The 14249-nt window shown below is 49.4% G+C and overlaps 3 protein-coding genes across 3 annotated transcripts; all 3 read left to right on the forward strand.

Moving 5' to 3' along the window:
- The first annotated feature begins 57 nt into the window (after window positions 1-57).
- On the forward strand, window positions 58-1668 carry BKA67DRAFT_360045 (nucleophile aminohydrolase). The gene is made up of 3 exons (XM_046096415.1): window positions 58-238; window positions 391-547; window positions 619-1668. The coding sequence occupies exons 2-3, from the start codon at window positions 441-443 to the stop codon at window positions 1304-1306; spliced, it is 795 nt and encodes a 264-aa protein (XP_045954816.1). The 5' UTR covers window positions 58-238; window positions 391-440; the 3' UTR covers window positions 1307-1668.
- Window positions 1669-8595: 6927 nt separating this feature from the next.
- On the forward strand, window positions 8596-10664 carry BKA67DRAFT_593975 (YT521-B-like domain-containing protein; the record flags this gene model as incomplete). The annotated part of the gene is made up of 4 exons (XM_046105003.1): window positions 8596-9244; window positions 9299-9364; window positions 9424-9995; window positions 10056-10664. 4 exons carry the CDS (start codon window positions 8596-8598, stop codon window positions 10662-10664), a joined length of 1896 nt encoding a protein of 631 aa, XP_045954817.1.
- Window positions 10665-12706: 2042 nt separating this feature from the next.
- On the forward strand, window positions 12707-13992 carry BKA67DRAFT_574378 (HSP20-like chaperone). Its single transcript, XM_046103418.1, has one exon. It carries the CDS (start codon window positions 13053-13055, stop codon window positions 13752-13754), a length of 702 nt encoding a protein of 233 aa, XP_045954818.1. The 5' UTR covers window positions 12707-13052; the 3' UTR covers window positions 13755-13992.
- Window positions 13993-14249: the final 257 nt, after the last annotated feature.

Consider the following 14249-nt stretch of genomic DNA (forward strand, 5'->3'; position numbering starts at 1 on the left):
GATGCCAAGTTGAATTCACCTCCCCCTGTCGAATGGGCTGGAGGTTGCCAACACGCCAATCAAAATGCTTCTACGGCGTTGGCCATCCGCCTTTCTAAGCTCGGGCCAAACTGGAGCTGCAACGGATCCTGGCAGCCCCTCGCCCAGGCCCCCAGCTCTTGACGTTAGTGCTCTCTCAGCCTACAGCACAGCTATTGACGGTAAGGCTGCAAGCTATTACGCGTAGCACAGCAGAGAGGTATGTACAGTCAGTAACTTACTCACTCGGTAGCGTATTTGCGACGGGAAGCTGGAAGCTATCGCCGACCTCCAGTCATCAACCAGCCGCATTCACCCTCCCCAAACCATCACCAACTCCATCGCCAGCAAACCCATCTCACCACCTCTGAGCCAGCCCACAGTCTTCGCCAGGCTTCCGTCACCCCCAGCAACTCTCCAAGATGGCAATGTTCAGCCAGAACCCCGTCCTCAACGGGCCCAACTACTCCTTCTCCGACGCACCAGCCCAAGACCACGCTGATGGCTTCAGAGAACACCGGTTCAACCCGTAAGCTCCATGAGAACCTCTGCCTCCAGCTGCTGCCACGCCGCACAAGACACTGATCTTCTCGTCCCCAGGTACACCGACAATGGTGGTTCGACTCTCGCTATTGCCGGCAAGGACTTCGCCATCATGGCCGGCGACACCCGTTTGACAGCTGGATACAGCATCAACACCCGCTACTCGCCCAAAGTCTTCAAGATCGGCGGCTCCAACTCCTCCCAAGACGACGCCAACATCCTGCTGTCCGTCGTCGGCTTTGCCGCCGATGGCGAGGCTCTGAAGGAGCGCCTCGACGCCATCGTCAAGATGTACCGCTACCGCCACAACAAGCCCATGTCTGTATCTGCCTGCGCCAAGCGCCTGAGCACCATCATGTACCAGCGACGCTTCTTCCCCTACTACGTTTACGCCATTCTCGGAGGTCTGGACGAGAACGGTGAGGGCGCCGTCTACAGCTACGACCCAGTCGGCAGCTACGAGAGAGAGCAGTGCCGAGCTGGCGGTGCTGCTTCCAGTCTGATCATGCCCTTCTTAGATAACCAGGTCAACTTCAAGAACCAGCACATCCCCGGAAGCGGTATCGGCCATGCCCTGCAGGAGCGCCCCAGAGAGCCCCTGCCAAGAGAGGAGGTTGAGATCTTGGTCAAGGATGCGTTCGATTCCGCCGTGGAGAGACATATTGAGGTTGGTGACGGTCTACAACTCATGATCATTACTTCAAATGGTATTGAGGAGAAGATTCTACCGCTGAAGAAGGATTAAGCCGGGTGACCTTGAATGGCGGGCGCCAGAATCCGTATCTGTACCAATACGATAGAGGCGTGGTCTGATGAAGTTTCCGACTTGACCACACGTTCGTCCATCCCCATTTGTGTTCGTTGCGATCAGGCTTTGGACCGGTTGGTCGTGCATATTCTGTGAATGACATTGCGTTGAAGCGGTCTGCCTCCACCATCGCGTATGGCCAAACACGGTACGTGTGAACGAGGGACGGGGGAACGGCTTGTCATACTACCTAATGAAGTCGTACGCATACATCGCTGGCAGTGTCAGACGATCGACGAGAACCATGCCCTTCCCTGAGTACTTTTTTGTATAGCCCAGATAAGTCCCCCCACAGAGATGAGCCCAAACGGATTAAGATGAACATGAGCAAGATAAATAAAGCTATGAAACCGTTGTGCGTGGACTGTCAGACAAGGTACCGGAAACACACACCTTAGACTACAACCTTGGATGTCCTGATCAACCCGTACGTGATGTTTAGCCAGCGCTTGATTTTAAACACAGCCGCATTTGCGCATTTGCCTGGTCTGGGTATAGATTCTGGCATGGGCTAGCAGAGTCTAGGGTTGGGAACAATCTGCGTATGAGTGCAAGTAAAATGTATATATGCTACGCCACACGAACGACGGCCTCTCAAAGGTTGACTTGCGTGTGTGCCTAAAATAGCTGTGGGAGATACTCAGAGAACACCTGCGGGTACCTATTCTAGCATGCACTCGGATCGTGGTTCAGGCTGTCCGCTATTTTTCTCCTGCCATTTACTCTTCCCAGGCACCGAGCTTTGCGTATGGCGTTGCAACGTCGCGAAGCAGATTATATTAATCCTTGATTATCCGGCCTATCCGGGACGCATAGTCTGGTCGCTTTACCGAATAATCAATAAATGCTTAGCTAGTTGAGGCCCATCGAAACGTCCATTGCAACATGGCAAGTCAACGTAGTGTACCACCATATCCCCCACAGCTATCGATACAACGGGCGGCATCGAAGCAGACATTGTGCATCTCTATCAAGAAACCACAGCGCCGCAATCGACACAATTATTCGACGCACGGCAGACGTGCGAGGCGCATGTTCTTGGTGCTTTTGTCGAGTCACGGGGCCCGAAAGCATGAAATAACATCAACCCCCGGACGAACAACGGAAGGGTTAGCACGGAAGCATGCCAGTCCTGGACTGAGTGGTCAATGTTGACAACTGTTGCCTCTTCTTCAGCCACTGCACATCAATACGAGCTGATGGAAGCGCTAACTAGTTTGTATGGGAGCTCGCACGTAGTTGTCCTAACGAAGCTTCGAAGTGATTGCACATAATGAGTTCAGGTCGGAACATAAAGTTATTTGGGTTAAGGGACGATACCTAGACGTTAGCCCAACAAGACGGTATGCAACGGGTATAGCAGTGTTCGGGTTGTCACGGTGTACAAATACTCGCATGCCGTATTTTCAGTTACCAAATCTGGTCGCCAACTCCGACGCCGTTGCAACACGCAGGTGAGGCGGGGATGCCTCCGGACTAACCTGAGAAAAATTTGGATGATCGAAATTGCTTACCTCTACTCAATGTACAGCAAAGCATGTCATTGGTTGCTGGTGCTGCTGGTAAATGAGATGGGTTATGGGCGATTAATTACAGCGAGTAGACGAGACATACAGAGGCCAGGTATAGCCGAATGACAGGATATTGATGCCCACTTGGTGACCAGCTGGTGTATAAATAGTATAACACGTATCTGTGACATGCAGGTGTGACGTAGCATCGACATGGCCAGCGACATTGTGTGCCACGCCATCGACCAGTGATCCTGGAGCGTCGCTGATGTGTTCAAAATCTCCGAGCCAGTATATAACATGCTACATTATAATGTGGCAAAGGGACTGTGCGCACATACGTAGCCGCCGGAGGGCGAGTTGACCAGGCCCTCTTATCTAATTATGTGCCTGATAGAGCCGCTTATCGACAGTTGTATTTTGGCGTGATCCAATAATTTCCACTTCGTGAAGCAGTAGATACCATGTCATCTCTGAATCAGGATGTCCGGCTAGATTATGGGAGTTACCAGTCCCTGACTACAATGTCATTGGAGAGAAATGACCTGCCGTAATAGGAGTGTTGCGGGATGTGGGTGAGAGCAAAGTATATTATATACCCCAGTAGTCATTGCAGAGAATGATCAAGCCACAACCTACGAGTTGGAGATGTCCAAGGCAGACAGCTCACCATGACGGTCGGCCTGCTGCAAGGCGCATGCAACCCAAAAATATCATTTGTTCCTGGTCGAGTGAGCATTGAGAAACTTAAGCCTTTGAGTCTCGAATTTCCGCTCTTCGAAAAGCAGTTATGAGTTGACACTAGACTAGTCACACGTCACTCCAACCATGTCTATCAAAACGCTTCAAAGATCGCGAGCTGATCTTAAAAATCAGCGCTTGAGCTACACCGTACAAGGGGGCGCAAAAAGAATTCACGATTTTGACCACAATAAAATGGTGAATTTCAGTATGACCCACTTGCCCTCAACCAAGCAACCAGCAACAAACATGACAATTATTTGATTCGTGGATGAAACTCTAAGTCTTCGCAAAATGCTTCATGGCTTATTTCGAATTGCGACAGTGTATGACGACCTGTCAAGATCGTGCCAAGGTGTCAAGGCCGGGACCACTCGTCGATGTAACATATTTGCCTGCCATTGATGAGTATAATTTTGAGGCGTCTGACGGACCTTTGATCAGTAGCGTGCCAGCTTCCGGGAGCAAAACATCTTGCCGGTTCATACATAGGACTACTGAGGTCCCCGTAGATGCGACTGGCCAAGAGATTATCCACCCAGCCCACTCATGTACAGCTAAAGGACGCAAACGTCACGTCCGCCAGATGGGGGTGCACCAACAGAATGGCTAAGGGATTACTAAGTAATCGTCGCGAGTTGATGACGGACTATGGAGTAGCTAGTTGTCTTTAGTGTAACGGTCTAGGAGAACCTCCACATGGAGGAGCCTTTTCGGGTTTGATATTTGTTCCAAATGCTATTAAACATGACCCAAAGCCAGCAAGTTTTCGGAGGACTCTGGTTAAGGGATGGCGGCCGTTCGTGCAGGCCTTTAGCTCAAACAAGGTTGATAACGGCTTTGCAACGACCATCTCTGGCCTCGGCTGGCCTATGAGACTAAGTATGTGCCTAGTATTTGAGTTCTCTGCAGGTCATCGAGACGCAAGTGTGGCCTGACATTGATTTTTGAGGACCCGCCCAAAGACGAAAACGAAGGAATGGGTAAGGCACGTTTGGCTACAGAAAGAGTCTTTCTACAGTAGTAAGCTAATCGAGTAGTTACGGCAAAGACAACAGACTGTGTAGGTTTGTACTTCTGCTACCTACCGGCACGCGGCCCGGAATGGAGATGATGGTTGGGGACTTGGTGGTAAGCTAGGGACTCTTGCAAATGGAAACAACGCTGAGGCACTCATACCTAGAGGTTGAAGGGCTCTTTGTTCAGACAGCATTCATGTGGTGCTAGCTAGGGGTTCAACGTCTTGAGCCATCCCTTGATAAGTTCGCTTAGGACTCTAGCGGAACGTGCAGCTGGAATCGTGACGCTTTCTACTGACCAATGTACGGAGTAGTACCGCAGACTATCTAAATGTCGAAATGTCTTGGCTGCGAAGCTACCAACAGGTTCAAGCCAATGGAGTGTCAATCGAAGGTACGGGGAAATTAGTTTGACAAGAGCTAGACAAGGGCAGTTCTGCAAAGCAGTCCCGTGCCTTGGTACGAAGCGTTTCTCTACCTCAACGTTCCACGGAACCTTGTCTCTGTTCTGATGTGTGGCAGAGTCTACTGGATGGATGCTGGATTGCGCACATGGTTTGGCGCGAGCCCGCCGCCCAGTGGCAAATAACCATAATTTTTTTAATATTGGACGCTCACCCCCACGTGACCCTGCGAGCTCGTAAGTTGATATCAATCCACTTTCCTCATTATGATATCAGTTGAGATCCGCAGTAGTCCCCGTTGAGACCAGCAGGTTCCAACAATTCATCTAAAGATGGAATGCGCCGCCGTGGAAACATGTTCCGAAGTTCGGTCACCCCGAGAGCGCTGTTGAAGCATTGTCTGTTGGGAACTGCCAAGCGCCATTCTTCTCAGTCTACTCACATGTCACGGGATAGTGGCTCTCCTGGAAACAAAGAATAGGCTTGGGTCTAGGCTGAACTCCAAAAGTTGACTGTGGCAAACAAAAACTTTTTACTCTTTAGTCTAACGCGTACGCAGATAGGCGGCGCCGGCAGATGTAGCGGATCATTGAGGCTGAGCAATGCAGCAGTGTCGATCACGGCGCCGGTATTATGGATGGCCGTCGGACCACCTTTGGCGTGGAGCCAAGCGAAACCCCAACCCGCAGGCTCTATTGTAGACATAAGTCTGAAATGGGATTTCTCAATGATGGGAAAGAGATAATTCCGACAACAGCTGCATTGTTGACGTGCCCCTGATTAGAGTTTGGCCCAGCTAAAAAGTCGGAATGCTACCGGATGCAACTTTCCTTAGACAAGTTCTGTGATTGGCTGCAGCCGGTCTGAAAGTTCTTAGGAGCTTTCCTCGTGTGGTTCCTGGCCTTTACTGAGCCATACCATAGCACGCGTTCAGCGAGTGATATTCATATGGGAAACAACATTGAGTTACATGGTGAACACTTAAAATAAAACAAAAGCATGTCGACTGTAGCATTACCCACGGAGTAGGTAACACGAAGTTAAGCCGATCGACTTGGCCCGATAATCCATCTACACATAGGACAAGCTTGACTTGCCTAATGCCCGCTGTGAAGAAGAAACAAGTACTTTGTAGTATGCTTATGTGCTATCGAGGCTCTGCTTCTACACGACAATCGTCCGTTTGCAAACCAGCATTGTGAATGGTTCTACCAATTCAGCAAAGAATGAAATCGGCAAGGGAGTAGCAGATCGGCACGATATTCCTAAGATGGGAAATGGAGACTGTGGCGCGGGTCCCCACATATGACGCCAGAGTATTTTTCTTAGCAATGGCATTTTGCAAAATCCCATAGGCCATGGCAATGGCTGAACCCCATCATTTTCGGTCAATGCTGATCATTTCCCCATCGCATCTGTGGCATCCTTTTCGTCTACAGTACTTGTACGCCCCCGACGCACAGCATGGTTGAAACATTTGACAATCAATGACATCGTCTGAGAGTGAAGCAGCGCTGTTCATGGAGAGCTCCAAAAGGCGAGGTGAGTCTACCACACACCACCTGTATTGTAGATGAGGAGTTTGGCTGGCTTGGTCACAAGCAAAATGTAACCAATTCCTCCGAACAGTCGTTCGAGTTTGAGCATCAAGTGGGGGCACCGCTAAGACAAAAGACACGCCCAATTCCCACATCGGCTGGGTTCCTTGACGACATCGTTTTCAGTCTTGCGCCAGGGCCGAGCATACTGAAGTCCAAAATTGAAGGGTCTTAGGTGCTTTGGGACTACTGCACGACTGACGGTACGGGTAGAATTCGTCGATCGTAACATTTCCGAGCATTTCCCACATAATAGTGTATAGGCAAGTGGATCTCATGGATTGCAGGATGTCCATCTCCACGCTACTCACGGCGAGCGTCTCACTACCACGGGCCCGAGTCTTGCTTACTTGGAAAGAAAAACTACTACCAAAGCATTTTCTGCAGTCAGCCGTTCAACAAGATTGTTGCATGGTACTCTACTTCAGGCCAATCTCGCCCTATGCGCGTTGAAAGACCACGAGCCCACTTCTTTCGCGAGACAATATTCGGAGAAAAGCTGGTGGTAACCGTATTCTTCCATGGAATAGATGTGCCCCGATGCCCCATTCGACTATTGGCTCTGGGCTAGGCCGGGCTGGGAGGAAACCCCTGGACCCTGGGCTCATGGTCAAGCCAGCGGAAAGTACCGCCAGCTACCAATTGCCTACTGTATGTACTATGTAGGCGAATCGCCACGGTTCCTGGATTGACGCAAGGCATCGTCATTGTCGACGTCCCATATCCACGGCACCTTTGTGGAATGATGACAACTAGCCTAGTCCATTAGACAGAGTGCCCAACAATGCATGAATGATGGGAGCTATATGCCAATCTTCGTGCTGTAAAATGTACCGGGTACTGATTATTTGCTTCCTCATACCACTCAAATCAGAGGGTCTTTTGGGTAAGGTGCAAAAAGCCAGACATGGCCTAGAACAATTGTGGCTGGACATGCTGGTATTGGCTGCCAGACGCTGCCAGTGCAGCTCGTGAAACCCGGGACCGGTGGCGAATATGAAGACAACGCGGGTTAGGTGCCAGTCTAATGCAATTGCTTGGTACCACCCAGTTTATTCCCCAGTTTTTGTTCTGTTGACGAATTGACGGCTACGGACGGTGCAGCCTCCGTACAAAGTCTATTGGGCTATCTGTGTTCATAGCATGGATACTAGGGACTCAACTCCTTGCACACAAGATCATCATTTTGCAACCCTGGCAGCCAAGCATCACAATGGAGCCCTACGGACTAGTATCCGCATGGTCGCGACTCGCCTGTACCTTGCCAGTTCTTTTTCGGAGACATGATCCCTACGTGGGTCTTCTTGTCATCTCATATGTAGAGGCATAGTGCTTCGGGTAGCTAGCTTCAGTCAGAAGCCTCGAGAGGCAAAGATAATCATGCCTGCACATGTTTCTCAAATTTAGCCTCTATACCAGCCTAGACCTTCTTTTCGCCTCCCGCCATCGGCTTCCTATCTGGTCCCTACCCTACTCTACTCTACTCTACACTCTAACTGTGCGGCGCTTTTACATTGAGCGGCCTCCCATCAGACAAACCCCATCGGACCCTGCTCTGGACTCCTTGTTGCTGTCGTGGTTCGGTAGCGGAGCTCGGGGCTTTGGATTACCATTCTGGACAAGCACCACTTACATACAAACAACCCTTGTAACGAAGTGGTCGGCACTCACCTCTGCCGGTTCTCGTCCCTTCGAGCATCAGGATACCCTTGCCGGCTAAGCCATTGGGATTTTGACGCCACACCGCTTGAGGGCTATTGTTAGCACAATTTGCGATTTTATATCTCCAGTTTCGTCGCAACAATTCTACGAGTGCCAGCATATCTCTGTTCACAGCACAGAAACTTCCGTCTGTAGGTTACGGAACGCTGCTGGTCAGGCCAAATGGGGGATGTACCACCGCCCTCAAGTTCACCGAACGACCACTTAGCCCACGAGGCTTTTAAAACTCCTATGCACGGAACAGTTTCGAGCGAAAGTCCTGCCAGCTTCGCGCCAGGATCTCGCCCGAGCAGTTCAGCTTTCCAGCCGCAGTATCAGCACCACTTCGACCCGACACAGAATGCGTTTACGGCACAATTCGATATGACACAAGCTCAGGGTACTGGCCGCGGGGCTTCACAAGGACCCTACAACATGAGCGCAATGGCCAATGCGTTGCCTCAGCCTGCTTACAGACCTGGTTCAAACCATACTGGTCAAGTACGGTACAATGCTGATGGCTCATCACCTGGTGTTACTCCACAGATGGCTCAGTATGCTGGACAGACCAACATGAATCATCTCGCAGGTCAGTCATATTACGTGGCACAACATGCGCACATGTCACCCTACTACGCTCAGTTGCCCCCTGCGCAGCAACAAGGCAACTTGGCGCAACGACACAACATGAACTTCTATCCAAATCAGGTTATGATGAACCATGCGCAACAATCAGCACCGGCTGGCTATTACTATCCTCCCCCGAATCATTATCCAAGTCACAATTCTACTCTCGCTAGTAACATGATGATCAACCAGTATATACCTCATGACCCTCACAGCCATGCGCCGGGGGGGTTCCAAGACCAATCCGTCGCAAGTGGTTATGATAGTGTGCAAGGTGAGTTTGTAATTTATATGAGTAATCATCAGACCTCAAACTTATATAACTTAGGTACCATTAGCGGTAGATCCGGTACAAATGTTGTGCGCGGGCCCCCTCGAAAACCCAGACAAAGTGGTAAGTTCCCTGGGACGAGATGTATATGCTTACTTTGCTTGGGCTAACAAAGTACCAAGGGCATGCTATATGGATTGGTAACCTGCCACCTCAGACAGATTTGATGAGTCTGGTTCACCACGTGTGCAATGAAGCCACTGGGCTTGAATCGTTATTTCTCATTTCAAAGAGCAATTGCGCCTTTGCGAATTTCAAGGACGAACAAAGCTGTATCCGCGCGCAGCAAAAGCTACATGATTCTAAATTTCAGTCGGTTCGGTTAGTTAGTCGGTTACGGAAGAGCACCGTTGAAGGAGTGTCCGGACAGACAGCGCCTACAGGTCCTTCAGCAACGTCCCCTGGTGTGCAGACAATTCCACCTGAACCCTCTACTACAATCCAGGAAACCCCGCCGACGACGACGACGACAACAACAACAATGACGACGACAATATCGGTGGTAGAACCGGCGAAGAGTCAAGAACAAGAACAAGAGACACGGCCTATAACCTCGATCGGTGGCGACGTTCAGCAGAGAGACAAATTCTTCGTGCTCAAGAGCCTGACAGTGGAGGATTTGGACTTGAGCGTCAGAAATGGTGTTTGGGCAACTCAGTCCCACAATGAAGAATCACTCAATACTGCTTTCAAGGTATGTTTATAAGTAGCCACCGTCTTATTAGGTGTTGATTCTTACGAAATATTGATATAGGCAGCCGACAATGTGTACCTGGTCTTTTCGGCAAACAAATCTGGGGAATACTTTGGGTATGCAAGGATGGTGTCACCTATCAACAATGATCCCGCAGCAGCCATAGAGTTTGCTCCGAAAGTACAAGCCACAAACGATCTAGACTTGCCAAAGGCCATCCCAACAGAGGCCACTGATAATTGCCCCCGAGGCAACATTATTGATGACTCAGCACGTGGAACTATATTTTGGGAGGTTGAGCGAGACGATGGCGAGATCTTGCCCACCGAAACCGATTCGGAAGATTCGGCAAGTGCGCGTGGTGCGATCGATGGTGAGTCAGGCTCCAAAGCTTGGGGAAAACCTTTTAAGCTGGAATGGCTCTCTACGACTCGGCTACCGTTCTACAGGACGAGGGGTCTTCGAAATCCGTGGAACTCGAACAGGGAGGTCAAAATTGCCCGCGACGGAACGGAATTAGAGCCTTCTGTTGGAAGGAGACTTATTGGGCTCTTCAACCGCGTGCAAAGTCCTGCACCGCCAATGTCTATGGGCATGCGGCAAGGTATGCCTGTGGTTGCTGGATACCCACCACCTCCAATGAGTGCCCCTTACGGCCCTCCCCAATAGTATGAGGACACATTGTATAAAACATTTCGTGGGATATCTATTGAGCAAGTCTCATTGCCGTGCTGGGCATAGGCACTATCGTCATCGTTGGATTAAGGGTGCTATGGCAGGTGTGTCATTTGTGGACTATAATCATCTATATCGAGATAATGCAGCAAACTCCATGAAGTGCTTAAACTTCCAAGATCGCCATTTTCCTTTGGTATTGGCATCATATTTGCCTGTTCTGTGCCCACCGTCCTGATGACTTCTGCAGTGGATCGCTAATGCTATAGTCGTACGATATTTGCAACCTCTAGTGGCCATTATTTTATGTGTCGTGTGACAGACGTCATGTTGAGAGTAACACGAAAGTGCCATGTTTGCTTCAACAGGCCATTAACGCCTACACGTCACTAAATCATACGAACACAAAAATATTTCCACAATAGACAAACATGGTTTACTTAATAAGCTCTAATGCCACGTAGTCCGATTTTCAGCAGGCCCACATTGAGATTACTTGGAAAGTGACGTCACGGACGAGATTTACGCCTGCCAAGACGGGAGTACATCAGATTGTACAAGTTGGCTTTAATCTCTTGCCTGCCTGCGAAATCAAGTGGCGCCTTGGGCACGCAGCCACAATTGCAATGGGAATCTCCAAATACCATACTTACAAGGGTGCTGAAGTGAATAATCGCGGGATCCGGCAGGACGTACTACATATGCTACAAGCCGAAAATGGGACACCTGTAAATGTCCCAACAGACTAGAAATCTCGGGTCGAATTGTTAGACTTGTTTTCAAGATACTACGTGTATATATAGAAAGCGTAAATTTGCTTTCTTTGCGATTTATCAGGATTCCGTTACCGTAAGTCAAGTCTTTCCTTCTTAGATTTCTCAAAAACTGTATTCATGAGGAGGAGCTGTAATGCTGTGAATTGCAGTCTTGGTGAAAGAAGTGGAGCGAGTGTCTCTTTTCGCTTGGGGCCTACCGGCTATCACTGGTAGTCAATAATGGGCCGGCTGGCCGGGTGCTTTTGGACCTCAAGACATTTTGCTTTTTCGACTTAAAAAGCACACACACACACACACACACACACACATGCACTGTGCTGCTTGTGGTTGATGAACAGACGATATCTCCACTTGTTGTGGCAAAATAGTTGCCAAGAAAATACGCGCCAGCTGCTATGGTTTATCGTTTCTTCTTCCAACATAATCCGAACACTGAAGACAAGCTCTAAGTTCACTTTACCCCACTAGACAAATGCCGCGCATGTACAAAAGCAATTCTATATCGATGAAATGATGCATACTTTCCCTTCTCGAGCGCCTTTTTGATTAGTCCCAGCCTCTGCATGATCTCAGTTTACTCCGCCTTCACCAGATCTGTTCATCACCCCCAAGCGGCCTGTTGTCGAATTCATCGTTGGCACCCGATATGCAGAGAAGAAGGCTTTCTCTTAGATCGTATCCCGCCTCCAATGCAGTCTGACTTTCTGACAAGGTCTGTTGTAATTCGAAGAACTTAAAATGTAGGCATACACTCTGAGCCGCTGCCGCATGCAATCTGCACTACCCTGGTGTCTAGCTCTGTTGTCGTGTTTTCACCACGGAGCAGAATAGCCATATCCAACACACTGCATAGTATATGGTGGTAACATTTCGAAATGCGGTACAATATGAGGCTCCTAAATCTCGACGTATTATTTCACGTGTTTCGACCACCTGTATACTTGCTGCAACGGTGTGCAAAAGATTGAAATTCGATTGTTGGCGCATAAATTGATGATACGCATAAACCCTGTTTTCTTCACATTATGCTCATTTGTTGAGTTCCACAAGATTAGCAGTAGTGATGCATCGAATTCGCAAAGAAATGCATCTGAGATTTCGATGCAAAACACAAGAATCCGCTTCCCTATGCCTAGCACCCTAGCGAGGCAGCTGAGCCAGTCCGATGACAGTGGACTTAAGCTTTGCCCCGCTTATTCTAGACTATTCCAGGGAATTCCACTGATTACTCCACTATTCTATAATAATTCTAGAAACACCATGAATAATCGGTCGGCTTTTAGAAACACTCTCCGCGGTTCCCTGACTTGCTAGAAGGATCACAAATGTTCTGGCATTTTGCAACCGTCAGCACAATGGAAGCTTCTCAGCAATTCCTGTATTTGGAGGAAGCTGTGTGTGCCTTACAGCTTCCGCCTATAAATCCATGACTGAAGACCGTGTTTGAGATCTCGTTCTTTCATCAGAATACAATACAAACAGTAAAGCATCAAAGCATTCACCATTCAACCTTTCACAAAGTTTTGAGTCATCATCAAGACTCCCTCAGAAAATCATCAAGACCACTACCGGAACTTCAACGCGCGGAAACTCATCAGATCATACAATGGCTTCCTTCTTCCGACCTCACTACCACTACAACATTCCAGAGCCCAACTTCCAGGGTCTCTTCCGTCTCATTGATGATTTCGACCGCTACAGCAACCAAGGCTCTGCCGACAAGACCCAGTCCCGCCAGAGCCGAAACAATGTCAGCTTTTTCACTCCAAAGTTCGACATGACCGAGTCGGAGACCGCTTACGAGCTGCATGGTGAACTACCTGGTCTCAACAAGGAGGACATCCACATCGAATTCAGCGACCCGCAGACCCTCCAAATCCGCGGCAAGATTGAGCGTACCCACACCGCTGGTACACCACCTGCTGGCCTCGTTGACAAGTCCGAGACAAGCGGGACTATCACCGAGAACGGCGAGGAGCACGCCGAGACATCATCAGTCAAGTCGCATAAAGTAACCGTCGAGGACGACCCTGAGGAGAGTGGCACCGTCGCGTCATCAAACGCTACTCCTAGGGACACACCCGCATCCACAGTCGTCGAGGCCGCCAAGCCTGAGCAGCCCAAGCAAGAGGCCCCCAAGCACAAGTTCTACCTGGTCGAGCGCAATGTCGGCTCATTCGCCCGCTCCTTCAACTTCCCGGGCCGTGTGGACAACGATTCGGTCCAGGCTTCGCTTGACAATGGAATCCTGACCGTTACTGTTCAGAAGGCCAAGAAGCACGAGAGTCGCCGCATTACCATTAACTAAGGCGTTTTTACAAGCTGAAGGTTAATTAACAATGATGGTATTGCATTGCGATGGACATTAGCATGGAGTGCATGGTTTTAGCGTCGGGTTTACTACTTTGATAATGGATATTGGTTTGCTTTGTTCCAAGCAGGACAGCAGGAGAATTTAATCATATAAGCATTCATTTGCCTAATACGGCTTAATCTCCTCGCATTAGACTGTACACTAAATAGCACATAATGAATAAAGTGCACTATAATACTATTAAAACTTCCGCTGTGCCCACGTGTTCTCTCTGCGACTTAGACTCATTCTTTTTAATTGCTGACTTCCGGAGCTATGGCCATAAGTTGGTTCCTCCTTTTCAGATCGTATTGGCGGTTGAAACAGCCCAGTACGAACATGGCATGGCCCTACCTACTTCTGCTACGAACGTGGCATGGTCACATCTCGATTGTCTAAACCGATCTTGCTGCCACTTAGCCACCGCATTCTCACCACCGGCTCTCTACA

The sequence above is a fragment of the Truncatella angustata genome (assembly GCF_020726525.1).
Source record: "Truncatella angustata strain MPI-SDFR-AT-0073 chromosome Unknown BKA67scaffold_7, whole genome shotgun sequence".
In the NCBI taxonomy this organism is placed as follows: domain Eukaryota; kingdom Fungi; phylum Ascomycota; class Sordariomycetes; order Amphisphaeriales; family Sporocadaceae; genus Truncatella; species Truncatella angustata.